General features: G+C 46.1%; 3 protein-coding genes across 9 annotated transcripts; 2 read left to right on the top strand and 1 right to left on the bottom strand.

The window, feature by feature from the left end:
• Positions 1 to 875: 875 nt before the first annotated feature.
• On the bottom strand, positions 876 to 1886 carry gemin6 (gem (nuclear organelle) associated protein 6). The gene is made up of 2 exons (XM_035638330.2): positions 1680 to 1886; positions 876 to 1478 (listed from the first exon to the last, which is right to left on the bottom strand). The coding sequence occupies exons 1-2, from the start codon at positions 1808 to 1810 to the stop codon at positions 1112 to 1114; spliced, it is 498 nt and encodes a 165-aa protein (XP_035494223.1). The 5' UTR covers positions 1811 to 1886; the 3' UTR covers positions 876 to 1111.
• Positions 1887 to 3780: 1894 nt separating this feature from the next.
• LOC118313224 (reticulon-3-B) lies at positions 3781 to 13763 on the top strand. 3 transcript variants are annotated; one of them, XM_035638558.2, is made up of 8 exons: positions 3781 to 3942; positions 7712 to 7862; positions 7996 to 8052; positions 8622 to 8760; positions 10022 to 10091; positions 10185 to 10228; positions 11280 to 11338; positions 13350 to 13762. In XM_035638558.2, exons 1-8 carry the CDS (start codon positions 3864 to 3866, stop codon positions 13396 to 13398), a joined length of 648 nt encoding a protein of 215 aa, XP_035494451.1. In that variant the 5' UTR covers positions 3781 to 3863; the 3' UTR covers positions 13399 to 13762. The 3 variants fall into 3 exon arrangements, with proteins under 3 accessions (XP_035494451.1, XP_035494452.1, XP_035494450.1); XM_035638557.1 differs by having other exon boundaries at positions 3786 to 3942; positions 10182 to 10228; positions 13350 to 13758; XM_035638559.2 differs by lacking the exons at positions 10022 to 10091; positions 10185 to 10228 and having other exon boundaries at positions 13350 to 13763.
• A 2258-nt stretch (positions 13764 to 16021) lies between these two features.
• LOC118313075 (equilibrative nucleoside transporter 1) lies at positions 16022 to 27104 on the top strand. Of its 5 annotated transcripts, none has more exons than XM_035638301.2 (13): positions 16022 to 16272; positions 17104 to 17225; positions 17433 to 17514; positions 22465 to 22634; positions 22740 to 22879; positions 23205 to 23381; positions 23562 to 23659; positions 24371 to 24449; positions 24954 to 25021; positions 25268 to 25376; positions 25702 to 25787; positions 25910 to 26109; positions 26560 to 27104. In XM_035638301.2, exons 1-13 carry the CDS (start codon positions 16219 to 16221, stop codon positions 26669 to 26671), a joined length of 1497 nt encoding a protein of 498 aa, XP_035494194.1. In that variant the 5' UTR covers positions 16022 to 16218; the 3' UTR covers positions 26672 to 27104. The 5 variants fall into 5 exon arrangements, with proteins under 5 accessions (XP_035494194.1, XP_035494197.1, XP_035494199.1 ...); XM_035638304.2 differs by having other exon boundaries at positions 23205 to 23392; positions 23657 to 23659; XM_035638306.2 differs by having other exon boundaries at positions 16023 to 16272; positions 17129 to 17225.
• The last annotated feature ends 396 nt before the right edge of the window (positions 27105 to 27500 follow it).

The following is a 27500-nucleotide window of genomic DNA, read 5'->3' as shown; positions in this document are numbered from 1 at the left end:
CACTAATTCATCAACACAGCATCACTTTACACCTCCACCCCTCACCCTCTAGGTGTTTATAAATCAGTTCTGTGATTTTACTGACATGTTAAAGACTGTCGGTCATTGTTTGCTCACCGACGCTACAGTAAGTAGAATGTCTCTCAATCCATGAGTACTTTCCAATTGTCAAATGTGCTCAGGAAGTTTTTTTTTAACCTTTAAGTGTTTCCTCAGCACCATGATAATGTTCAGATTCTCTAAGTGTTTAGGAAAGGAGCTTCAATGCTTCCTTTCCTATCTCCTTTAGCATATGGTACACTGGAGCTTCCTATGTGAGAGGAAAGGAGACATAGACCCACAATCCATTGCGGCAGCGATATTTAACGTGACATGAACGAACGATTCAATTTGAAGAAAAATAAGATTATGAATATGACCCAGAAGTGAGTTAATGTTACATATGAATCATAAAACACTGAAACATGCTGATGGAGCAGCCGTGGTTTTCGTAGTTCATCTTAGGAAATGTGTAGTTTCACCACAACAGACGCATCAACAACATCCACCGTCACATGACGTAGTTTAGTGTCAGTGGAGTCGGATTCTCTTTTCATGAGTCCTATGAATCCTCTTTGACACCTTTGTGTTTTGAAGCTCCGCCCCTCCAGCTTACATTGACATATTAAATTAGAACAAGTTCATCTCCAACAACTTATTTCCTGTTGGCTGCAGTGATATCACAAACACGTAAATCTACCGATGTTGTCACGTCTGTTCTCATGTTGATGACCATCTTCATGTGACCACTTATCTAAATATACGACCCTGAACGGTTCAGGATGTGATGTTGACGTCTAACCGATTGGTCCATTGACAAATCATTGACTCTCAGCTCTGATTGATCAGAACTAACTTTATTTAAACTTCTGGTGTGAACATTCTGGTCAGTTCTGTAATTTTCTAACACGATCAAAACACTTTTTCATAAAGTTCACATTAGAAGGGGGCGGGGCCTAAACCTTCAGTTTTTAACTTGCAAAAAAAAGTCAACGTGGTTCTGCTGCTGCACTCCGATTGGTCCAGAGACAGAGCTTGAATGTGATTGGTGCATCACAAGCGCGGTTTGTATTCAGGGATCGGTCTGGATCAGGTTCTGGATCAGTCTCTGGATGCGGTCCAGAATGATCTGGTTCGAGCTGCAGCAGTCTTCAGGTCCGTACGGGGCCCTGATGGTCAGAACCTCCGCCACCTTCAGCTCGTCCCCCTCCTCCTCCACAGGAACACGGTTCTTCTGGAGCCAGCTCCGGACCCCGCCCCTCCTCCTACGCAGCTCCTCTGGGTCCAGGCTACAGCTGCTCGAGGGGAGGAAGGAGGTCCGGAGGCGTTCTGCCATCTCCTCGTCGGCCTCCTCCAGAACCTGCACCTCCTCCACAGCGTGACCCATCACCACGTGGACCGACGTCCCCCCGTCCTCCCGGAAGTCCACCAGCACCAGACTAAGACAAAGATTCACAGTTAATGAGCAAACAACTAATCAAATGATCATTTTTATGGGTGATTGTTCAGTTTATGGATTATGAATCAGTCGATTGATGAAGAATCAGTTAACTGCAGACGTGTGTGAACCACTTGTCAGGTCAATGTGGAGGAACCAGAACCGAACTGGTCCAAACTGGGCCGTGTGTGACGGTCGCTACCTGGCGGACACCGGGTCCACGGTGAGCAGCCAGCCGCGGCGCTCCTCATCTTTTCCCGCCGTCACCGTCACTCGTTTGTTGACGTACCGGATCCACTGCAGCGGACCGAGCAGACTCCAGTCGTCCTGCATCGCGTCTTCAGGAATATCAAGAATCAAAACACCACTGGACCCTGCTGCTGCACGAGCTTCAAAGTCCTCCGGTAGAAACACCAGACCGACGCAAAGGTTCCGCCCCCGCTTTATCGGCCGCGGAGCTGCTGCTGATAAAGTTTCACGAACAAATATTTATTTGAACTTTACTTTGAGCAGCAGAAGAATAAATAACTATGCATCACACACAGCAGGGAAATACAGTCAAACACAACACAGAGGGATGAGTCATCAATCACAAGACAAATATGAACATAATTAAATATGGGACTGGGTCAGTTTCATGTGTTTGACTCATTTGTACTGTTTACAGCATCTTTTATTTCTAGTTTTAAATGTTGATGTGTTTTTATTCGAGTGGTGTTTTTAAAATGTTGCATGCAGAGTTTCCGACTGTCCCTGAACTACTCAGACTAATCACTGGCAGTAACTAGTGGGATGCCCAACAGGTGTGAAGATCTACCTGCAGAGGTTAGGAAGCAACAGACGGACAACCGACAATAGACAGACAACAGATGGACTACAGACAACAGACAGACAACAGACAATAGAAAGACAACAGATGGACTACAGACAACAGACAGACAACAGACAATAGACAGACAACAGATGGACTACAGACAACAGACAGACAACAGACGGACTACAGACAACAGACAGACAACAGACAATAGACAGACAACAGATGGACTACAGACAATAGATAGACAACAGATGGACTACAGACAACAAACAGACAATAGACAGACAACAGATGGACTACAGACAACAGACAGACAACAGATGGACTACAGACAACAGACAATAGACAGACAACAGATGGACTACAGACAACAAACAGACAATAGACAGACAACAGATGGACTACAGACAACAGACAGACAACAGATGGACTACAGACAACAGACAATAGACAGACAACAGATGGACTACAGACAATAGACAGACAACAGATGGACTACAGACAACAGACAGACAATAGACAGACAACAGATGGACTACAGTCAACAGACAGACAACAGACAATAGACAACAGATGGACTACAGACAACAGACAGACAATAGACAGACAACAGATGGACTACAGACAACAGACAGACAACAGACAATAGACAGACAACAGATGGACTACAGACAACAGACAGCCAACAGTCAACAGATGGACATCAAATGGACTACAGACAATAGACAGACAACAGATGGACTACAGACAGAAAACAGATAGACAACAGACGGACTACAGACAACTGACAATAGACAGACAACAGATGGACTACAGACAACAGACGGACTACAGACAGACAACAGAAGGACTACAGACAACAGACAGACATCAGATGGACTACAGAGGGACAACAGACAGACTACAGACAATAGACAGACAACAGATGGACTACAGACAACAGACGGACTACAAACAGACAAAAGAAGGACAACAGACGGACTACAGACAATAGACAGACAACAATGGACTACAGACCACAGATGGACTACAGACATAAACGGACAGGAGCCTTGAGACCTGCGTTAGGAGCGTTGGGGCCTGGAGACTGGCGAAGAAGAGGAGCGACTCTAGACCGCGTCGGGGGAAATGGACTGACGAAGGACTGACGAAGGGTTTTTAAAACTCTGCTCACTTCTGATTCAATATAAGAACCTGTTGACTTGCTTCATGGTCCTGCGCTCCTTCAAACCTTGAGGTGTTAAATTGATTAACCCTCAAATTTTAACTTGGTTTTAAACTCGACATGGCGACAAATACACAACAAACAGTCCGAACACGTGATTCACTGACACATTTATTAGAGAAAATTGAATATTATTGGTATGAATCCTTCAGTCTTCACTCTGTCTGTGACTCTGTGTCAGTGACTCTGTCTGTGTGTGTGTGTAACTCAAGCTTTGACAGCTAACATGTGGACACGCCCCTCTACGTTAACCCCGCCCACCACATGACGTCATCACATCAGCAGCTCAGACTTTCAACCTGCAGAGAAACTTCACTTGTTCACAGAAGAAGGAGAAGAGGAAAATGGCCGACTCCACCAGCAGCTGCTCTGACTCTTCATCCTCCTCCTCCTCTTCCTCACTCAGATGTCTCTCACACTCAGGTAACTGATCACACCTGGTGCTTTTCGGTCTCCAACTTTAAACGCTTGCTTACATGCTAACAAGCTAATCCTTTGTTACACTGTGTGTGTGTGTGTGATTGTGTGTGTGTGATTGTGTGCGTGTGTGTTCGATCAGCTGATCGATCAGCTGACTGCCTGTAACAAGCCTCTTACTGGGGATTAAACCTGGCAGCTGATTCAGTAACCCTAACCCACCTTGTTCTGATCTTGAACATTTTCTTCTAAAAGTCAAAAATCTATCGCTGACAAATATACATTTATGAATCATAATGATATATTAATTACATATGAAAATATGTATAATAATATGTATAATAATATTGTGATATTTGGTAATGTATGTATTACTGTATATATCATATTTCATTATGTATGATATATATGTATTTGTCTTTGTCCATATATTATTCATGATAATAGATATTGACATCTCAGATGATCAAGTTTCATTAACTCTAACAAACGTGGGGCAGCATCACACAATGTGTTCACCTGTTCTATTTAATGTTTATTATTCTGAATCTGTGCTGAGTCTTTACATCTGGACTCTTTAATCTTTACTGTCGACATTTCCTCAAACAGTCACAGATTTATGGATTTTATTAGGATCAATAATTTTCACTGACAGCATTCAGTCAGCTGATTAACAAAACACAATGTAATGACGCGGCAATGGGCAGCAGCAGTAAGAGGTGGAGGCTGAGGGAGGGGTGGCATGAGGAGGAGGTGGAGGCTGAGGGAGGGACACAACAGGAGGAGGAAGTGGAGGTGGAGGCTGAAGGAGGGACGGCAGGAGGAGGAGGAGGTGGAGGCTGAGGGAGGGACGGCAGCAGGAGGAGGCGGAGGTGGAGGTTGAAGGAGGGACGGCAGCAGGAAGAGGAGGTGGAGGTGGAGGCTGAAGGAGGGACGGCGGCAGGAGGAGGAGGAGGTGGAGGCTGAGGGAGGGACGGCAGCAGGAGGAGGCGGAGGTGGAGGTTGAAGGAGGGACGGCAGCAGGAAGAGGAGGTGGAGGTGGAGGCTGAAGGAGGGACGGCAGGAGGAAGAGGAGGTGGAGGTGGAGGCTGAAGGAGGGACGGCAGGAGGAGGAGGAGGTGGAGGCTGAGGGAGGGACGGCAGCAGGAGGAGGCGGAGGTGGAGGTTGAAGGAGGGACGGCAGCAGGAAGAGGAGGTGGAGGTGGAGGCTGAAGGAGGGACGGCAGGAGGAAGAGGAGGTGGAGGTGGAGGCTGAAGGAGGGACGGCAGGAGGAGGAGGAGGTGGAGGCTGAGGGAGGGACGGCAGCAGGAGGAGGCGGAGGTGGAGGTTGAAGGAGGGACGGCAGCAGGAGGAGGAGGAGGTGGAGGCTGAGGGAGGGACGGCAGCAGGAGGAGGCGGAGGTGGAGGTTGAAGGAGGGACGGCAGCAGGAGGAGGAGGAGGTGGAGGCTGAGGGAGGGACGGCAGCAGGAGGAGACAGAGGTGGAGGCTGAGGGAGGGACGGCAGCAGGAGGAGACGGAGGTGGAGACGGAGGGAGGGACGGCGGCGGGAGGAGGAAGTCGAGGTGGAAGCTGAGGGAGGGACGGCAGCAGGAGGAGGCGGAGGTGGAGGTGGAGGCTGAGGGAGGGACGGCAGCAGGAGGAGGAGGTGGAGGTGGAGGCTGAGGGAGGGACGGCAGCAGGAAGAGGAGGTGGAGGCTGAGGGAGGGACGGCAGGAGGAGGAGGAGGTGGAGGCTGAGGGAGGGAAGGCAGCAGGAGGAGGAGGTGGAGGTGGAGGCTGAGGGAGGGACGGCACCAGGAGGAGACGGAGGTGGAGGCTGAGGGAGGGACGGCGGCAGGAGGAGGAAGTGGAGGTGGAGGCTGAGGGAGGGACGGCGGCAGGAGGAGGAAGTGGAGGTGGAGGCTGAGGGAGGGACGGCAGCAGGAGGAGACGGAGGTGGAGGCTGAGGGAGGGACGGCAGCAGGAGGAGGAGGTGGAGGTGGAGGCTGAGGGAGGGACGGCAGCAGGAGGAGACGGAGGTGGAGGCTGAGGGAGGGACGGCAGCAGGAGGAGACGGAGGTGGAGGCTGAGGGAGGGACGGCAGCAGGAGGAGACGGAGGTGGAGGCTGAGGGAGGGACGGCGGCAGGAGGAGGAAGTGGAGGTGGAGGCTGAGGGAGGGACGGCAGCAGGAGGAGGAGGTGGAGGTGGAGGCTGAGGGAGGGACGGCAGCAGGAGGAGACGGAGGTGGAGACGGAGGGAGGGACGGCGGCAGGAGGAGGAAGTGGAGGTGGAAGCTGAGGGAGGGACGGCAGCAGGAGGAGGCGGAGGTGGAGGTGGAGGCTGAGGGAGGGACGGCAGCAGGAGGTGGAGGTGGAGGCTGAGGGAGGGACGGCAGCAGGAGGAGGCGGAGGTGGAGGTGGAGGCTGAGGGAGGGACGGCGGCAGGAGGAGGCGGAGGTGGAGGTTGAAGGAGGGACGGCAGCAGGAGGAGGCGGAGGTGGAGGTGGAGGCTGAGGGAGGGACGGCAGCAGGAAGAGGAGGTGGAGGCTGAGGGAGGGACGGCAGCAGGAGGAGGAGGTGGAGGTGGAGGCTGAGGGAGGGACGGCAGCAGGAGGAGACGGAGGTGGAGGCTGAGGGAGGGACGGCGGCAGGAGGAGGAAGTGGAGGTGGAGGCTGAGGGAGGGACGGCGGCAGGAGGAGGCGGAGGTGGAGGTTGAAGGAGGGACGGCAGCAGGAAGAGGAGGTGGAGGTGGAGGCTGAAGGAGGGACGGCAGCAGGAGGAGGAGGTGGAGGCTGAGGGAGGGACGGCAGCAGGAGGAGACGGAGGTGGAGGCTGAGGGAGGGACGGCGGCAGGAGGAGGAAGTGGAGGTGGAGGCTGAGGGAGGGACGGCGGCAGGAGGAGGCGGAGGTGGAGGTTGAAGGAGGGACGGCAGCAGGAAGAGGAGGTGGAGGTGGAGGCTGAAGGAGGGACGGCAGCAGGAGGAGGAGGTGGAGGCTGAGGGAGGGACGGCAGCAGGAGGAGACAGAGGTGGAGGCTGAGGGAGGGACGGCGGCAGGAGGAGGAAGTGGAGGTGGAGGCTGAGGGAGGGACGGCAGCAGGAGGAGACGGAGGTGGAGGCTGAGGGAGGGACGGCAGCAGGAGGAGACGGAGGTGGAGGCTGAGGGAGGGACGGCAGGAGGAGGAGGAGGTGGAGGCTGAGGGAGGGACGGCAGCAGGAGGAGGAGGTGGAGGTGGAGGCTGAGGGAGGGACGGCAGCAGGAGGAGACGGAGGTGGAGGCTGAGGGAGGGACGGCGGCAGGAGGAGGAAGTGGAGGTGGAGGCTGAGGGAGGGACGGCAGCAGGAGGAGACGGAGGTGGAGGCTGAGGGAGGGACGGCAGCAGGAGGAGGCGGAGGTGGAGGTTGAAGGAGGGACGGCAGCAGGAAGAGGAGGTGGAGGTGGAGGCTGAAGGAGGGACGGCAGGAGGAGGAGGAGGTGGAGGGCTGAGGGAGGGACGGCAGAAGGAAGAGGTGGAGGTGGAGGTTGAAGGAGGGACGGCAGGAGGAGGTGGAGGAGGTGGAGGGCTGAGGGAGGGACGGCAGCAGGAGGAAGTGGAAGTGGAGGCTGAGGGAGGGACTGCAGCAGCAGCAGCAGGAGGAGGTGAAGGAGGTGGAGGCTGAGTGTTTTACCCTCAGACGGGGCAACAGCCGAACAGACACTGTTTCATAACGTAGAGTGTAAAACATTTGTTCTTGTTAAAGTAACAGTTTATTGTCTTATTGATTATTGCTTATTATTAATAAACTCCCCGACAGTCGTTCAACTCGTTCAATGGAAGCAGCCGAGGATGTCGGCAGTAGCGTTCGGTCTTTCCTTCCTGGTCCTCGTCTCCGTGGCGACACTGTCCATCATCAGCGTGGTGTCCTACTTGCTGCTCGCCTGCCTGTGTGTCACCATCACCTTCCGGTAATAACCAATCACAATGCCCAGTGTCAACAGCCAATTAAGATGCAGCTTCCATCAGGACATTTGTATAAATACTGAGATAAATTCAGATTCAGTAAATTATGTTATTAAATTATGTTAAATATGTTTCCAGGGTTTATAAAGCAGTGATTCAGGCCGTCCAGAAATCAGATGATGGTCATCCATTCAGGTAACACACACACACACACACACACGTTTGTCCTGTGTGTGTGACGACCTTCTCTGACCCTTTGACCTTCCCTGGTGCACTAGACAGTGACACAAACGATTGAGAAATAAATCAATCGTAGTGTTTTCTCTTGTATGAAAGACAAAGATGTCGGCTCCACAGACTGATTATATGAAATTGATGTGAATTTTATTAAAATAAATAATAAATACATAAATTATAAGATATATCATCATGAGTATCAAATAAAATATTATTTTATTAGATACTTTTTATATTAAAAACGATCACATGATATAAATAAGTGCAGAAGACTTTTACGTAAAAAAAATCAACTGAAGTCACAGAATGAGAATGCATGACAGTTTCAAAATTACGCCCACACTTACCTGGACCATTGACCCTTGACCATGACCTTATCTGAATGACTGTACCTCTGACCTCTGACCTCACTGGATGCTCTCTGTCTCTGAGGAAGGTTAGGGGTTTGCTGACTGGATATATGTATGTATTCCTCTCTCTCCTCCTCTGACCTTTCTCCTCCTCCCACCTGTCTCCTCCCCCATCAGGTCTCTGTTGGAGAGGGACATCTCCGTGTCCTCGGAGTCCGTCCGGCTCCTGACTGACCAGAGTCTGATCCACCTGAACTGGTTCATCAGTCAGAGCAGGAGGCTGCTGCTGGTCCAAGACCTGGTCGACTCCCTGAAGGTCAGAGCCATTGGCACTGTGGCTAACACTAGTGGCTAGTGTCCTCGATCATGTGTCCTCATGATTATACGTCCTCATAAAATGTGTCCCATGATCATACGTCCTCACGATCATGTGTCCTCACGATCATGTGTCCTCACGATCATGTGTCCCATGATCATACGTCCTCACGATCATGTGTCCTCACGATCATGTGTCCTCACAGTCATACGTCCTCACGATCATGTGTCCTCACGATCATGTGTCCTCCCGATCATACGTCCTCACGATCATGTGTCCTCACGATCATGTGTCCTCACGATCATACGTCCTCACGATCATGTGTCCTCATGATCATACGCCCTCACGATCATGTGTCCTCATGATCATACGTCCTCACGATCATGTGTCCTCACGATCATGTGTCCTCACGATCATGTGTCCTCACAGTCATACGTCCTCACGATCATGTGTCCTCACGATCATGTGTCCTCACGATCATACGTCCTCACGATCATGTGTCCTCACGATCATACGTCCTCACGATCATGTGTCCTCATGATCATACGTCCTCACGATCATGTGTCCTCATGATCATACGTCCTCACGATCATGTGTCCTCTCTGTCATACGTCCTCACGATCATGTGTCCTCCCGATCATACGTCCTCACGATCATTTGTCCTCATGATCATGTGTCCTCATGATCATACGTCCTCACGATCATGTGTCCTCATGATCATGTGTCCTCATGATCATACGTCCTCACGATCATGTGTCCTCATGATCATACGTCCTCACGATCATGTGTCCTCATGATCATACGTCCTCACGATCATACGTCCTCACGATCATGTGTCCTCATGATCATACGTCCTCACGATCATGTGTCCTCATGATCATACGTCCTCACGATCATACGTCCTCACGATCATGTGTCCTCATGATCATACGTCCTCACGATCATGTGTCCTCATGATCATACGTCCTCACAATCATACGTCCTCACGATCATGTGTCCTCATGATCATGTGTCCTCATGATCATACGTCCTCACGATCATGTGTCCTCACGATCATACGTCCTCACGATCATGTGTCCTCATGATCATACGTCCTCACGATCATACGTCCTCACGATCATACGTCCTCACGATCATGTGTCCTCACGATCATGTGTCCTCATGATCATACGTCCTCACGATCATGTGTCCTCACGATCATGTGTCCTCACGATCATATATGATGATGTCTTGATGGAGAGTTCTGTGTGTTCTCTTGCAGTTGGCTGCTGTCATGTGGCTGATGACATATATCGGTTCTGTGTTTAATGGAGTCACCATCATGATCCTCGGTGAGACTGGTTCTCTCTGGTTCTCTCTGGTTCTGTTCTGGTTCTGTTCTGGTTCTGAACTTACTGTTGTCTCTCTCTCTCTCTGTGCAGCAGACATCATGTTTTTCACCACTCCGCTGATCTACCAGAAGAAAAAGGTCAGACAAACTGTTAATAATATTCTGACCCAGTAACTGTTCCCACTGCACATTAGTCCTTGAATCAAAAACAGAACAATAGAAAATGGAGAACTTGTTTGATAAATGTTCATGTCTCATGATTCTTGCACTTTTTTCGGCTGTGGGCCAGTGAAGGTTCTGCAGCAGAGTTCTGGATGAACTGGAGTTTATTGAGGACGTTTGTTGTTACAGTATGATGCTGTAGCTGATTCTGGATCTGATGAATTCAAGGGATCAGAGTTTCAACAACAAAAATTTGCGACTGTAGTGTTTCGTCAGCACCTTGATAATGTTCAGATTCTCTAAGTGTTTAGGAAAGGAGCTTCAATGTTTCCTTTCCTCTCTCCTTTAGCATAGGACACACTGGAGCTTCCTATGTGAGAGGAAAGGAGAAATAGACCCACAATTCATTGAGGCAGCGATATTTAACGTGACGCGTCATGAACGAATGTAAACGATTTAATCTGAAGAAGAAGAAGAAGAAGAGGATGAATATGACCCGGATGTAAGTTACTGTTACATATGAATCATAAGACACTGAAACATGCTGATGGAGCCCTGAGGTTTTTGTAGTTCATCTTCAGAAATGTGTAGTGTCACCACGACAGACGCATCAACAACATCCACCGTCATGTGATGATGTTGTTTAGTGAAAGTGGAGTCGGATTCTCTGAGCAGCTGTCGGCTTTTCCTAAGTCCTATTAGTTCTCCTTGACACCTTTCCTTGACCTCATGGCGTTTTCCACCGAGGTCAAGGAAAAGTAGACATTTTGACCGCATCCCATAAGTCTTATGAATCCTCCTTTGACCCCGTGACCTTTGACCCCGTGGTCAAGGACAAATAGAGAGGAAAAGACGACAGGAAGGAAAAACTGAATCCAGACTGTCTGAGCACATGGTGCGTTCAAGGTCGGGAGCGATGTAGGATTTAAGACACTGGGGCCGTTGATCTGTTCCAGTCTGGATGCTGTCAGCATTTACTTATTATTTGTGTGTGTGTGTGTGTGTGTGTGTGTGTGTGTGTGTTCAGGCGCAGATTGATCAGAACGTCGCCCTGCTTCGCTGCCGGTTGGAGGAGACGCTGCAGAAGTGAGTCTACTTCAGGAGCTCAGCTCTGATTATCTTAATAATTAATTATTCTTATTACTGAGATTAACTGTTTTTTTTACTGCTGAAACAAATCATCTGTCATCTGCACAGCTGATCATTTAATGGTGCGTTTAAAGGGGTTGAATGTAAAAAGACAGGAATGCTGATGGGACACAAATTGGTTGTGCTAACTGGGGCTAAGGCTAGTGTCTATCTTCCTCGCTCAGTTCCTGTCTAGTTCCTCTTCCTCTTCTTCTTGTTCTTGTTCTTCTTCTTTGCCCGCTCATGAGTCAAAGAGGCAACTGGTGTGAAAAAGCTTGGGCTGCATCCATCTCTGCATCTCTTCTCTACATCTCTTCTCTGCATCTCTTCTCTGCATCTCTTCTCTACATCTCTTCTCTACATCTCTTCTCTACATCTCTTCTCTACATCTCTTCTCTGCATCTCTTCTCTGCATCTCTTCGCTACATCTCTTCTCTGCATCTCTTCTCTACATCTCTTCTCTACATCTCTTCTCTACATCTCTGCATCTCTTCTCTGCATCTCTTTTCTACATCTCTTCTCTACATCTCTGCATCTCTTCTCTACATCTTTTCTTTGCATCTCTTCTCTGCATCTCTTTTCTACATCTCTTCTCTACATCTCTGCATCTCTTCTCTACATCTCTTCTCTACATCTCTGCATCTCTTCTCTACATCTCTTCTCTACATCTCTTCTCTACATCTCTTCTCTGCATCTCTTCTCTGCATCTCTTCGCTACATCTCTTCTCTGCATCTCTTCTCTACATCTCTTCTCTACATCTCTTCTCTACATCTCTGCATCTCTTCTCTGCATCTCTTTTCTACATCTCTTCTCTACATCTCTGCATCTCTTCTCTACATCTTTTCTTTGCATCTCTTCTCTGCATCTCTTTTCTACATCTCTTCTCTACATCTCTGCATCTCTTCTCTACATCTCTTCTCTACATCTTTTCTTTGCATCTCTTCTCTACATCTCTTCTCTACATCTCTTCTCTACATCTTTTCTTTGCATCTCTTCTCTACATCTCTTCTCTGCATCTCTTCTCTACATCTCTTCTCTGCATCTCTTCTCTACATCTCTTTCTACATCTCTTCTCTGCATCCTGTCTCTGCATCTCTTCTCTACATCTCTTCTCTGCATCTCTTTTCTGCATCTCTTCTCTGCATCTCTTCTCTGCATCCCATCTCTGCATCTCTTCTCTACATTTCTTCTCTGCATCCCGCCTCTGCATCTCTTCTCTGCATCCTGTCTCTGCATCTCTTCTCTGCATCCCGTCTCTGCATCTCTTTTCTGCATTTCTTCTCTGCATCCCATCTCTGCATCCCTTCTCTACATTTCATCTCTGCATCCCGTCTCTGCATCTCTTCTCTGCATCTCTTCTCTACATCTCTTCTCTGCATCTCTTCTCTGCATCTCTTCTCTGCATCCTGTCTCTGCATCTCTTCTCTACATCTCTTCTCTGCATCTCTTCTCTACCTCCTCATCTCCTTCTCTTCCTCTTGTCCTCTACCTCCTCATCTACATCTCTTCTCTGCATCTATTCTCTGCATCTCTTCTCTACATCTCTTCTCTACACCTCTTCTCTGCATCTCTTCTCTACATCTCTTCTCTACATCTCTTCTCTGCATCTCTTCTCTACACCTCTTCTCTGTATCTCTTCTCTACACCTCTTCTCTGCATCTCTTCTCTGCATGTCTTCTCTGCATCTCTTCTCTAAATCTCTTCTCTGCATCTCTTCTCTGCATCTCTTCTCTACATCTCTGCATCTCTTCTCTACATCTCTTCTCTACACCTCTTCTCTGCATCTCTTCTCTACATGTCTTCTCTACATCTCTTCTCTGCATCATTTTTTAGTTTGTAAATAAATGTTTAAAGTTGTTGATTTCAACACCACGTTTCTTTACATTCATGGTTTTTACAGATGAACCTGATTGGACCTTTAATGTTTGTGAGGATGCTGACTGGCTCAGACTGTGTCATTTTCTCCAGGTTACAGAACAAGTTACCAGGAGCTGTGAAAAGAACCAAAGCTGAGTGATCAGCTGACACCTGGTGGCTCCGCCCATTCCTCTCATTGGTCCGTTTGTCAGGACTCACTGAATTCACCTGCTGAGTCTTCGAATAAACTACAGACGGGAAAAAAAGTTTGTTTTTCTGCGCATTAAATTTAATCTGACTGAAAATATGAATCTAATTAAGAAGAAAATAAGGAACTGAGAGTATTTCTGTCAAAATGTTGTTTCCATCGTCAATAATGAAGTTTTCAAACAATATCTGATCTGATTATTGAACAGCTCCACCTAATGGACAGTTTATATAATGACATTTACTCAGAGAAGAGAAAGAGGTAGAGAGGAAGAGAAGGAGATGAGGATGTAGAGGACAAGAGGAAGAGAAGGAGATGAGGAGGTAGAGGACAAGAGGAAGAGAAGGAGAGGAGGAGGTAGAGAGGAAGAGAAGGAGATGAGGATGTAGAGGACAAGAGGAAGAGAAGGAGATGAGGATGTAGAGGACAAGAGGAAGAGAAGGAGAGGAGGAGGTAGAGAGGAAGAGAAGGAGATGAGGATGTAGAGGACAAGAGGAAGAGAAGGAGATGAGGATGTAGAGGACAAGAGGAAGAGAAGGAGAGGAGGAGGTAGAGAGGAAGAGAAGGAGATGAGGAGAAACTTTTTCCAGTTGTTTCTCATGGTTTTCAGTCCGAGTGAGACCTCACTACGCTACAGCTGCTTCAGGACGTGTTTTTGAATCTCATCATAAGATGACATCACCTCTTTAATAAAACCCATTGTCTCTATCATCTTCATCATCATCATCCTCCTCAGCAGCATCATGGCACTGAGCATCTGTCTCCCTCTCTCTCTCCCTCTCTCTCTTCGTCTCTCTCTCCCTCTGTCTCTCCCTCTGTCTCTCTCTCTCTCTCCTTCTGTCTATCTCTATCTCTCTCTCTCTCTGTCTCTCTCTCTCTCTCTCTCTCTTTCTCTGAGTGCATGTGTGATGGAGTGAGTGGTGTTTCGGGACGAGTGAGTTTTTCAACCTTAGTCTTTCTGTGTATTGTTGTACTTCGTGTTAGTGAGTTGTGTGTGTTGGTGTTGTGGTTGTGGGTGTTTGCCATGCTTGCTGTCCGAAGGCAGTCAGGGGTCAGTCGTGGTTGACTGCCATGTGGCGCTGGAGAGGATCTCACCTGTGTTCAGCTGCTCAGTGGAGTGGAACAGCGCCATCGTGATATTAGACGATGTGGCCAAAGTGGAGCAGGTAGTTGTGCATGAAATGTTTTCATAAAAAAAGATCTGTCCAAAGAGCTGTTGCGCTTTGAGCAGCTGGTATCTCATCAAACTGGTTCTGCTGGAGCAAGTGTTTCTGATCCCCATAAATATTATGACCGATATTAATCTGACTTTTACTTCCAAAGTGGAGGGATTCAGTTCTGTTGTGTTTGCTCCTCCAAGACCATGAAGTGTTTCGGTTGTGGAGAGGAGGGACACTTGATTCCTAACCCTAACCCTTCCCAGAGATACTGGTCTCATTTCCATAGACCAGGAACATGCCTTGGATCAGGTTGAACACCAGAACCTGGGGCAGACTCTGAGTTCAGCCCAGGTTTCCTTGCCAAGATCCAGGTCCTGTACCGTGACGTTGCGAGCATATAAAAAATGAATGGCGGTCTATCTGCATCCTTATGGAGAGAGGGGTACGGCAGGGATGCTCCCTCGCCATCGAGCCCCTGCTCCACAAACTGACCCGTGTGTGTCTCATCAGCTGTTAAAATATCTGAATTTGCAGATGACATTGTAATAATTTGAAACAAACAGAGTGACATAAAAATTTTAGAGGAGAATGTTTCTATTTTTGATCAAATATATTCAGCCAGAGTAAATTGGAAGAAGAGTGACGCGTGATGGTCGGGAACGGGGGTTGACCTGGAAAGAACTTAAGTAAAGAACTGGGACAATGTTTTAGGAAAATTTGAAGGAAAACTAAAAAAGTGGAAGTGGCTCATTCCCATCTTTCTCACAGAGGGAGAACTTTAATAATCTATAACCTGCTGTCATCCTCTTTATGGCCTGTGTGGACCCTCTTTCCCACGCCGGCCTGGAGCAGCTTATTCAAGCCTCCACTAACAAAGAAGGTTGCTGACCTCCAGCGGCGACTGCTACATGGAGCAGTAGGAGGCGACGTCTTCGTGTCCGTGATAAACGCAGACACCAGAGACACTGTCCGTTCTGTCCGGACAGAGAAACTGTTTTTCACTGTTTCTTTCACGTCGATCGTCTGCTGCCGCAGAGTCTGTTCAGAGCAGGAGAAACATTTTCTGAACAAATGTTCATTCTGGGTTTGAAGGACAGAAAAATGTGGAAGCATAAATGTCAGCTGATAAAGTTTCTGTTGGGACAAGCTAAGATGGCAGAGTATGTGAGCAGGAACATCAAGATGAATTATTAATTACTAACCCCAGTCACAACGTCAGTCATCTCTGAGTTCAGTGTAAATGACAACACATATTAATATTAATCCTCCTGCTCGAAATTTGAAGACTCTAAATATGAACATGATTAAACATGAAAGGTTTCGGTTCCTTCTCCACGTAGAAACTGTGCTGTTGCTCTGGTCTCTTATCACTTTGTCGACATTTGTACAGAAACAAAGTCCACTGAGCTGATATCAGAGGTCAAAGGTCACTGAAGACTGAAGTTCTCATTGTGCTGAAATGGCACAAAGACTCTGAAGGAGGAAGAGAGTTTAATGCATTAAAAGAAGAAAGATTTCACAACGAGCCAGAGACACAAACTGACTGACGACAACTGACAGATTCATCAGAGAAGCGACTGTTACTGAGTAACTGACCTGGAAGAGAAAATTCATGAAACCACATGAGGATTCTTCACTTAACATCTGGAAGCAGAAACCGTTGAAGGTAAAAACTCATTCACCAGTTATTGTCTTTTTTTAAATATAATTCATTGATCTGAGACATATCTATGACTTTAATATCTAAATTCTAATCATTTGGATGTTTCACTTTGGACAAAACACCTTTGATTTACAGTTGGTTTGGTGAATCAAGCTGCTTTTAAAGGGGCAGTACGTGATTCTAAAGCAACACACGTTTTGTAATAACCAGCGAATATTTCCTCACCGTCCGTCAGCTGTCGGTTCTGTGTGTCGCGGCTTTAGGCTCAGTCCAGGCTTCGTTAATCAAAAACAAAAAAACACTGAACCTCACAACACTGAGTGCAGCTCGTGACGTTGACACTTTTGTCGTCGTAGTCACTGCATCGGACTCCCACACCGAGGTCACGGGTTTGTGGTCAGAGCAGGAAAAGACCGCAGAGGATGTGTTCAGGGACCCTAACCCTAACCATAACCAGTTTGGATTGCAAGCTGTCCATGAACGTCTCACGACAGGCAGGGAAGGGCTAACGTCTTGCATTGGCTTACTGTACGGTTTCTGGTGGTTGCCAAAGTAACAGGGCAGTAAAAACCCGTCTCATGTCTTTAATGTGAAAAAGTAACATTCTGTGTTCGACAGTTTCAGTTGTAGTTGAAGCTGCAATAAACAATAATAAACATGATTTTAATGACTTTATTATGATTTAATGATTTCAGTAATTTTCATTCATTATCACTTTGTATAACCACAGATCTTTGTTCATCAATAAATCAGATCATATTGATTCATTGATGTTTGGTTCATTCATTTCTTGATCAGTGAGGATTTTTCAACTCTTGATTCTTTCTGTCACAGTTTGTTCAGTTGTCTTGTCTCACAGGTTTCAGTCCATCAACTGTCACTCATCAGCTGTCACTCATCACCTGTCACTCATCAGTTGTTCAGTGGAACATGGCTGTCAGCTCGCCCAAGGACAAGTGAGATTATTATTTATTTACTTTTCTGTTCATATGAGAAAACAAACATAACATTAGAATATAAACATCTGATGAGATGAGACTTAGCGACAAATGTCGATCTTCAATGAAATGTTAGTGGGACGACAAACTGTAAAATGAAAATATATTATACGCTCTTTTGTTCCCCTATTTCACAATAAAATGTAAAGACGTTTATTTTGAAAGGTATTTTGGAGTGTGGCTGATCTTCTTCCTGCTTGGTTTGGGGACGCTGCTGCCATGGAACTTCTTCATGACTGCTACCATGGTATGACATCACTTCCTGTCTGTTCAAATCTCGACAGCATGTCAACGAACTTTTATTTTGTAGGAGAGAATTTAAATATTTTCTACTCATTAAGTAAAAAACAAAACAAGAAAAATAAGTAAAAATTTAAAAGAAGATAAAGATTTTAAATATATTTACAGGATTTACATGAACATGGATTCAAATGTTACATTAAAATTCAGTAACTGCCTTTCAATGTTGATGTTGTCATTTAAAGATATAGACGACGATAAAGATTGAATATATATTAATGATAACTACATTTACTCATTGTTTATGTATTAATATAAACATGCTATATTTTATTAAAACTTCATGCTGTTCATAGATGCTAGTTACTTTATCGCAGCTGTTAGCGATGACTCACTCTCTCTTGTTCAGTGTGTTTGATGTTCACACCTTTCACCACGATGTTTGTAATAAATGTAGTTTATTCATCATGATGCAGGCAACTTTTCCTTTGGGTCCTCCCTAATCTGATCATTGATACCACGTGCAGTCACACGTACAGTCGCACATCAGTCACACGTACAGTCGCACATACAGTCCCATGTACAGTCACACGTACAGTTGCACGTCAGTCACACATTCAGTCGCACGTTCAGTCGCACGTACAGTCGCACATCAGTCACATGTACAGTCCCATGTCAGTCGCACGTACAGATGCGCGTACAGTCACGTCAGTCGCACGTACAGTCACGTCAGTCGCACGTCGGTCACACGTACAGTCACATGTACAGTCACACGTACAGTCGCACGTACAGTCACATCAGTCACATGTACAGTCACATCAGTCACACGTACATTCACACGTACAGTCACGCGTATAGTCAAATCAGTCATACGTATAGTCAAATCAGTCACACGTACAGTCACATCAGTCACACATACAGTCGTACGTACAGTCACATGTACAGTCACACGTACAGTCACATGTCAGTCACACGTACAGTCACATCAGTCACACATACAGTCGTACGTACAGTCACATGTACAGTCACACGTACAGTCACATGTCAGTCACACGTACAGTCACATCAGTCATACGTACAGTCGTACGTACAGTCACATGTCAGTCACACGTAGAGTCACACGTAGAGTCACACGTCTGTCACACGTCTGTCACACGTACAGTCACATGTCAGTCACACGTACAGTCACATCAGTCACATCAGTCACACGTACAGTCACACGTCAGTCACACGTACAGCCACATCAGTCACATGTACAGTCACACGTACAGTCACACGTACATTCACATCAGTCACATCAGTCACACGTACAGTCACATGTCAGTCACACGTACAGTCACATCAGTCACACGTACAGTCACATCAGTCACACGTCAGTCACACGTACAGTCACACGTACAGTCATACATCAGTCACACGTACAGTCACATCAGTCATACATACAGTTGCACATACAGTCACATCAGTCACACGTACAGTCGCACGTCAGTCACACGTACAGTCACACGTACAGTCACACGTCAGTCACACATACAGTCTAATCAGTCACACGTACAGTCGCATCAGTCACACGTACAGTCGCACGTCAGTCACACGTACAGTCACATCAGTCATACATACAGTTGCACATACAGTCACATCAGTCACACGTACAGTCGCACGTACAGTCACATCAGTCACACGTACAGTCACACGTCAGTCACACGTACAGTCACACGTACAGTCACACGTACAGTCACACGTCAGTCACACGTACAGTCACATCAGTCATACATACAGTTGCACATACAGTCACATCAGTCACACGTACAGTCGCACGTCAGTCACACGTACAGTCACACGTCAGTCACACATACAGTCTAATCAGTCACACGTACAGTCGCACATCAGTCACAGGTACAGTCGCACGTCAGTCACACGTACAGTCGCACATCAGTCACACGTACAGTCGCGCGTACAGTCACGTCAGTCGCACGTACAGTCACGTCAGTCGCACGTCGGTCACACGTACAGTCACATGTACAGTCACACGTACAGTCGCACGTACAGTCACATCAGTCACATGTACAGTCACATCAGTCACACGTACATTCACACGTACAGTCACGCGTATAGTCAAATCAGTCATACGTATAGTCAAATCAGTCACACGTACAGTCACATCAGTCACACATACAGTCGTACGTACAGTCACATGTACAGTCACACGTACAGTCACATGTCAGTCACACGTACAGTCACATCAGTCACACATACAGTCGTACGTACAGTCACATGTACAGTCACACGTACAGTCACATGTCAGTCACACGTACAGTCACATCAGTCATACGTACAGTCGTACGTACAGTCACATGTCAGTCACACGTAGAGTCACACGTAGAGTCACACGTCTGTCACACGTCTGTCACACGTACAGTCACATGTCAGTCACACGTACAGTCACATCAGTCACATCAGTCACACGTACAGTCACACGTCAGTCACACGTACAGCCACATCAGTCACATGTACAGTCACACGTACAGTCACACGTACATTCACATCAGTCACATCAGTCACACGTACAGTCACATGTCAGTCACACGTACAGTCACATCAGTCACACGTACAGTCACATCAGTCACACGTCAGTCACACGTACAGTCACACGTACAGTCATACATCAGTCACACGTACAGTCACATCAGTCATACATACAGTTGCACATACAGTCACATCAGTCACACGTACAGTCGCACGTCAGTCACACGTACAGTCACACGTACAGTCACACGTCAGTCACACATACAGTCTAATCAGTCACACGTACAGTCGCATCAGTCACACGTACAGTCTCACGTCAGTCACACGTACAGTCACATCAGTCATACATACAGTTGCACATACAGTCACATCAGTCACACGTACAGTCGCACGTACAGTCACATCAGTCACACGTACAGTCACATCAGTCACACGTCAGTCACACGTACAGTCACACGTACAGTCACACGTCAGTCACACGTACAGTCACATCAGTCATACATACAGTTGCACATACAGTCACATCAGTCACACGTACAGTCGCACGTCAGTCACACGTACAGTCACACGTCAGTCACACATACAGTCTAATCAGTCACACGTACAGTCGCATCAGTCACATGTACAGTCACATCAGTCACACGTACATTCACACGTACAGTCACGCGTATAGTCAAATCAGTCATACGTATAGTCAAATCAGTCACACGTACAGTCACATCAGTCACACATACAGTCGTACGTACAGTCACATGTACAGTCACACGTACAGTCACATGTCAGTCACACGTACAGTCACATCAGTCACACATACAGTCGTACGTACAGTCACATGTACAGTCACACGTACAGTCACATGTCAGTCACACGTACAGTCACATCAGTCATACGTACAGTCGTACGTACAGTCACATGTCAGTCACACGTAGAGTCACACGTAGAGTCACACGTCTGTCACACGTCTGTCACACGTACAGTCACATGTCAGTCACACGTACAGTCACATCAGTCACATCAGTCACACGTACAGTCACACGTCAGTCACACGTACAGCCACATCAGTCACATGTACAGTCACACGTACAGTCACACGTACATTCACATCAGTCACATCAGTCACACGTACAGTCACATGTCAGTCACACGTACAGTCACATCAGTCACACGTACAGTCACATCAGTCACACGTCAGTCACACGTACAGTCACACGTACAGTCATACATCAGTCACACGTACAGTCACATCAGTCATACATACAGTTGCACATACAGTCACATCAGTCACACGTACAGTCGCACGTCAGTCACACGTACAGTCACACGTACAGTCACACGTCAGTCACACATACAGTCTAATCAGTCACACGTACAGTCGCATCAGTCACACGTACAGTCGCACGTCAGTCACACGTACAGTCACATCAGTCATACATACAGTTGCACATACAGTCACATCAGTCACACGTACAGTCGCACGTACAGTCACATCAGTCACACGTACAGTCACATCAGTCACACGTCAGTCACACGTACAGTCACACGTACAGTCACACGTCAGTCACACGTACAGTCACATCAGTCATACATACAGTTGCACATACAGTCACATCAGTCACACGTACAGTCGCACGTCAGTCACACGTACAGTCACACGTCAGTCACACATACAGTCTAATCAGTCACACGTACAGTCGCATCAGTCACAGGTACAGTCGCACGTCAGTCACACGTACAGTCGCACATCAGTCACACGTACAGTCGCACGTCAGTCACACGTACAGTCACACATCAGTCACACGTACATTCTAATCAGTCACACGTACAGTCGCACGTCAGTCACACGTACAGTCACACGTACAGTCACACGTCAGTCACACGTACAGTCACACGTCTGTCACATACAGTCACACGTCTGTCACACGTACAGTCACATGTCTGTCACACGTCTGTCACATGTACAGTCACACGTCCAGTCACATGTCTGTCACACGTCTGTCACATGTACAGTCACACGTCCAGTCACAAGTCTGTCACACGTCTGTCACATGTACAGTCACACGTCCAGTCACATGTCTGTCACACGTCCAGTCACAAGTCTGTCACACGTCTGTCACATGTACAGTCACACGTACAGTGTGACTGACTTTAACCGCTGGCTGCCGATGGCCTGAGCTTCTTAGCTAAGTGGTGAATATGAAAGTAAACTAACTGATTGGCTGAAGGTTTAAAGTTGGTGCTGTTCAGGTGAAACATCCTTTAGTCAAGCTGCTGTCAACATCCATAAACTACAGTGAACATTTAATTATAATATAGATTAAAATATACATTTACATCCTCAGAACCAGTGGGTTAAGATTCACTGACCATAAGAAAAAAATATAGAATAAAAGACTTGTAGTTAATAAAGAATTTTCTTTCTCTCTCTCTGTAGTACTTCACCAGCCGCCTGAAGGATCCGCCGGTTGATTCTTCAACCAATCAGACGGAGGCAGCGGGTGAACGTCGCAGCGTCCTGGAGGCCAAGTTCAACAATGTGATGACGCTGTGTGCTATGTTGCCTCTGCTGATCTGCACCTGCCTCAATTCTTTCTTACACACAATGTGAGTCGAATGACAAACTCCAGGGGACATCGCACACAACGTTGTGTTCATGATCCCGACTGAAGTGTCTGTTCCTCCTCGTTCTTCTTCTCTTGTTCTAATCAGGATCAGTCAGCGTCTGCGTGTGATGGGAAGTTTACTCATCATCATGTTCGTCTTCATCATCACCTCTGTCCTCGTTAAAGTTCCTCTGGAGCCGCTGACCTTCTTCTCCGTTACCATGGTGAAGATCATCGTCATCAACTGTGAGTTTGTTTCTTGATCAGTTTGTTTGTTTGTTTGTTCATTTATCAGTTTGTTTGTTTATCAATTTGATTGTTTGTTTATTGGTTTGTTTGTTCATTTGTTTGTTGATCAGTTTGTTTATTCGTTTGTTTATTGATCAGTTTGTTTGTTTGTTGATCAGTTTGTTTGTTTTATCATTTTATTGATCAGTTTGTTTGTTGATCAATTTGTTTGTTGATCATTTTATTGATCAGTTTGTTTGCTTCTTTGTTTAGTGATCAGTTTGTTTGTTGATGTGTTTTTTTCTTTGTTTTTTGATCTGTTTGTTTCCTTGTTTGTTGACAGCCTTCGGGGCCGTGCTGCAGGGCAGTTTGTTCGGGATGGCTGGTTTGCTTCCAGCCTCTTATACGACCCCCATCATGAGCGGTCAGGGACTCGCTGGAACCTTTGCTGCCTTCGCCATGATCTGCGCCATCGCAAGTCTGATCCATAACTCCCCAATAACTCACCGGTGTCTCATCGGTGACTCATCGGTGACTCATTGATGACTCATTGATGACTTATCTTCTTGATGTTGATGTCATTTTATGCAGTTGAAGTTTTGAAAATGTGTCACGTCATAGAATTTAGAAATAATTATATTTTTACCCTCTGTCTCCCTCTCTTCCTTCCTTCCCTCCTTTCCTTCCTCCCCACCTGTAGGTGGATCTGAACTTCATGATGCAGCGTTTGGTTATTTCATCACAGCCTGTTTTGTTATATTTCTGTCCCTCCTCTCTTACATGCTGCTTCCTAAGCTGGTAAATCCATCACGTATGCATGCACACACATGAACACACCCACACATACACACACGAAGACACACACATACACACGAACAAAACTGAACAAGAATCAGCTGATTACACTTGTACTTGAGCTGTGATATTAATAATCTGTCAATCATAATAACATTTAACATATAATAACATGAGATCATTATGAAACATCTGTCACATGTTTTTTGTACATTATTTGAGATTGTTACAGAACAAATAGTGATTATATTTCATAATTTCAAAGTCTCAAACTTTTTCAAAGCTCATTATTGTTCATTTGTAAAATAAATAAATGTATATGTAAAAAGAAAAAATCCTTTATTTTGGTTCCAACATAAAATATAATTGTACACAGAAACAAACTATTATCGATTATTGATCGACAAGTAAAGATTACGAGTAGTCTATGAAAATATTTTTTCATTCTTCCTCTTCTTCCACATTTTTCAACCTATAACTTTATTTAAACATCAAAACGTTCGGCTCCATATATTCAACTTTTACGTAACTGTCATATTTTCTGAAATATTGAACGTTTTGGCGATCTTTCTAGTAATCGTACATCAACCTAACTCTGACCATATCATAATAACAAACTGAAAATGATTTATTTCACATCATGTTTTCTGTTAATATTTTGTTGTCATGTAAACTTTTTTTTTATTTAACATTTCATATGTTTTTGTTTTTCAGGAGTTTTTCCAGTTCTATCGAGATAGAAACAGGAAACAAAGACGAGACGACGACAATTCAGTGAATCTGATGAACAAAGGTTCAGACACTCCTTCACACATATATATGTACACCTGAACACACTTACATGTACACCTGTACAGATGTACCTGTATTGACATATGTACACACAGTGGCAGTACTAGCTTGTGTGGCGCCCTGGGCGAACACCTACTGAAGGGGCGGGGGATCGAATGTGACAGTGAGCAGCAAGGTCCAGAGAACCAGAGTTTGAGTTCTGCTTTATTTTCAGTTGAGGTTTCAGTCCGTCTGTTAATAAAAGCTCAGTGTCTCAAGATAAAAGAGAAGTTTCTGTGTTATGTTCCGTGTTGAGGAAGTGAAAGGAGTTGGTCACCAGAGTGAGAGAAAAACAATTGCGAGCACTCCGTGCCGTCCCCGGCCACATGCCGCCCTGGGCGCCAATGCCTAAATCTGCCACTGTGTACACATGTACCTCTACACATATATGTACACATGTACCTCTACACATATATGTACACCTGTACCTGTACATGTACTTGTAACACTCATTATTCTTCTTCAGACAGTAAAGAGGAAACAGCTGCTCAGTCAGGAGGACAAAACGTCTCCATGATGAAAATATTTAAGAAGGTCGGACACACAAGAAATATTAATAAAATCATTGATTATATCAGTTTTCTGATCAATCAACCTCAGTTCAGTATTGATCTGTTCAGTAGGGTCAGAGTTACAGTAACTCTGTTTCCAGGTAGAGAAAGTTGTAATGAATGAATAGAATGAACTCTACATGTCATACATAACATAACATAACCCTAACATCTCACACGTCTCAGGTGATCTTTAACCCTTTCCTGCCTGCTGATCTTTGACCTTTAGATCTGGCTGTTGGCTCTCTCTGTCTGTTTCACCTTCACCGTCACCATCGGCATCTATCCTGCCGTCACGGCCGACACCAAGTCCACGCTCGCCGATGGCGACTCCTGGGGTCGGTCCACAGCTCATGTTGTTGTTGATGATGTGTTTATTGATTTTTTAATACTGTCGATGATGGTTTTAGTTGTTTTCTTGATGTGGGAAGAGGTGGTGAGGGAGGGAGGACGAGGGAGGAGGAGTTCGGAGGTGGGAGGAGGAGGGGAGAGGTGGGAGGGAGGGAGGAGAAAGGAGGAGGGAGGAATGAGGGAGGAGTAATTAAACTGCTGAGATCACTTTGACGTCTTATCGATCACGTGATCATTTTGACGTCTTATCGATGACATGATCACTGTTTGAGTTTGTGGCTGCAGGTTTTCTGAGGTGCGTTTGTTTTACAGACCTGTATTTCACACCCGTCTGCTGTTTCCTGCTCTTTAACCTGTGTGACTGGGGTGGGCGGAGCTTAACAGCCGTCTGTATGTGGGTGAGTTTCTTATCAAAACATCCAATTTCTTCCAGATCCATTTTAATAATACTCATCCTCTGTCTCCACCCGGCTGCAGAATACAGAGAATATACATTGATTATTGATTATTGTGTTTCCAGCCGCAGAAAGACAGCGTGTTACTCCCGGTGTCCATCATGTGTCGCCTGCTGTTCGTTCCTCTCTTCATGTTGTGTAACGTTCAGCCTCGTGTCCTCCTGCCCATCTTCTTCCACCACGACGGCTTCTTCATCGTCTTCATGATCTTCTTCGCCTTCAGTAACGGATACCTGGCGAGCCTCTGCATGTGCTACGGACCAAAGTAACAAACTGATAACCAGTATCAATAAATAATAATCAGAAACAGTCAAAAAGAAGAAGAGGTGACAGAACAAATTAAACATTTGAACAAAAAAAACATAATTAATCAAATGTCTTAAAATGAGATCAAATGTGAATTTATTTGATAAATAATTATTTAGGTTGTAATGAGGATGATGATGCTTCTCTTCCTCACTAAAACCCTTCATCACTACTGAGTATCTTCACATTATCATCCGGGCTTCTGATTAGATATTCAATAACGAAAGATGAAATTATAACAATATATAATTTAACAACTTATTTCCCACTTTTCATTCAGTTTCTTCATCCACATTCAAGCCAGCAATCAAGCTCAGCAGCCACTGAACGTTTTGATGTTTGAATGAACTTATAGGTTCATTCATTGTAAAAATATTTTTGTAGAATAACGTGATATCTGCTTCCACAGGAACGTTCTTCCTCACGAAGCAGAAACAGCCGGCACCATCATGGCGTTCTTCCTGTCGCTGGGTTTGGCGTTGGGAGCGGCCCTGTCCTTCGTCTTCAGAGCTCTGGTCTGAACAGAACCAACATCATCCTGAAGGTGGCGTTGCAGGAAACATGAAGACTCAGTGATGTTCATATCAGGAACCTCTGTCTGAATTTAGCCATTTCTGATTGGCTGAAAGGCAGTGACATCACACACCGGCTTTGAACGCTGATTGGCTGAAAAGCAGATTAGTGATTTTCCTCGAGGCACAGTGGGTGACATCACTGCCAATCAGCTTCCAAACAGGCATGTTTTCACCAGGTTCTGTACGAGTTCATCTTCAACTGATGTTCAAAGACACAAGTCGTTTACTTCCATGTTCATTAGTCTGACACTTTTCTTCATGTATGACAGCGACTTTTCCCAAATATGGAAAAAAATCATTGGAAGCAGTAACATGTTAAATATCAGCAGATTCATGATGTCATAACCCTATTAAAATAAGTGAGATATTGTGATATTCAGATATGTAATTTTTTGTATGAAGTGGTTGACCCATACCCCTTCTGCAACTTAAACAACGAATATCAATATCAGACTATGTCTGCTCTCCTGGGTCTCACCTCTCTCATGTTTGTGTCTGTGTTGCAACTCACCCTGCTGCTCGCCGTCCTCATGCAGTTTCTTGGTAGATCGACTGCATTATGGATTATCAGCACATGTGATTTGAAGCTGACAAATCCATTCAGAGAGTCATTCAATCAGTCCGTTCAATCAACGTCCGAACTTCTTAGCTGAGTGCTGCTCCGGTCCGTCCAGAACAGCCAGCATCTCTGCCCCAGCAGCAGGAGGGGAGGATCCCCGTCAAGTCAGCTCTGTCCATCATCTAGTTGCTCAGCAGTTCGCTTTGGCAGCGTCAG

This window comes from Scophthalmus maximus, chromosome 8 (genome assembly GCF_022379125.1).
Source record: "Scophthalmus maximus strain ysfricsl-2021 chromosome 8, ASM2237912v1, whole genome shotgun sequence".
NCBI classification, from domain to species: Eukaryota; Metazoa; Chordata; class Actinopteri; order Pleuronectiformes; family Scophthalmidae; genus Scophthalmus; species Scophthalmus maximus.
Note: the sequence above shows the minus strand (reverse complement) of the source record. Positions and strands in the feature narration are given on the sequence as shown.

What these genes read in the sequence shown, in the direction of transcription:
- gemin6 (XM_035638330.2), bottom strand. Translation starts at nt 1,810, where the DNA reads ATGCAGGACGACTGGAGTCTGCTCGGTCCGCTGCAGTGGATCCGGTAC. An exon ending in GTGGACCCGGTGTCCGCCAG is followed by an intron (nt 1,479 to 1,679) that starts GTAGCGACCGTC and finishes TCTTTGTCTTAG; the next exon opens with TCTGGTGCTGGTGGACTTCC.
- LOC118313224 (XM_035638557.1), top strand. Translation starts at nt 3,864, where the DNA reads ATGGCCGACTCCACCAGCAGCTGCTCTGACTCTTCATCCTCCTCCTCC. An exon ending in TGTGTCACCATCACCTTCCG is followed by an intron (nt 7,863 to 7,995) that starts GTAATAACCAAT and finishes ATATGTTTCCAG; the next exon opens with GGTTTATAAAGCAGTGATTC. An exon ending in ACCTGGTCGACTCCCTGAAG is followed by an intron (nt 8,761 to 10,021) that starts GTCAGAGCCATT and finishes GTTCTCTTGCAG; the next exon opens with TTGGCTGCTGTCATGTGGCT.
- LOC118313075 (XM_035638301.2), top strand. Translation starts at nt 16,219, where the DNA reads ATGAAACCACATGAGGATTCTTCACTTAACATCTGGAAGCAGAAACCG. An exon ending in GTCAGCTCGCCCAAGGACAA is followed by an intron (nt 17,226 to 17,432) that starts GTGAGATTATTA and finishes TTATTTTGAAAG; the next exon opens with GTATTTTGGAGTGTGGCTGA. An exon ending in AATTCTTTCTTACACACAAT is followed by an intron (nt 22,635 to 22,739) that starts GTGAGTCGAATG and finishes TGTTCTAATCAG; the next exon opens with GATCAGTCAGCGTCTGCGTG.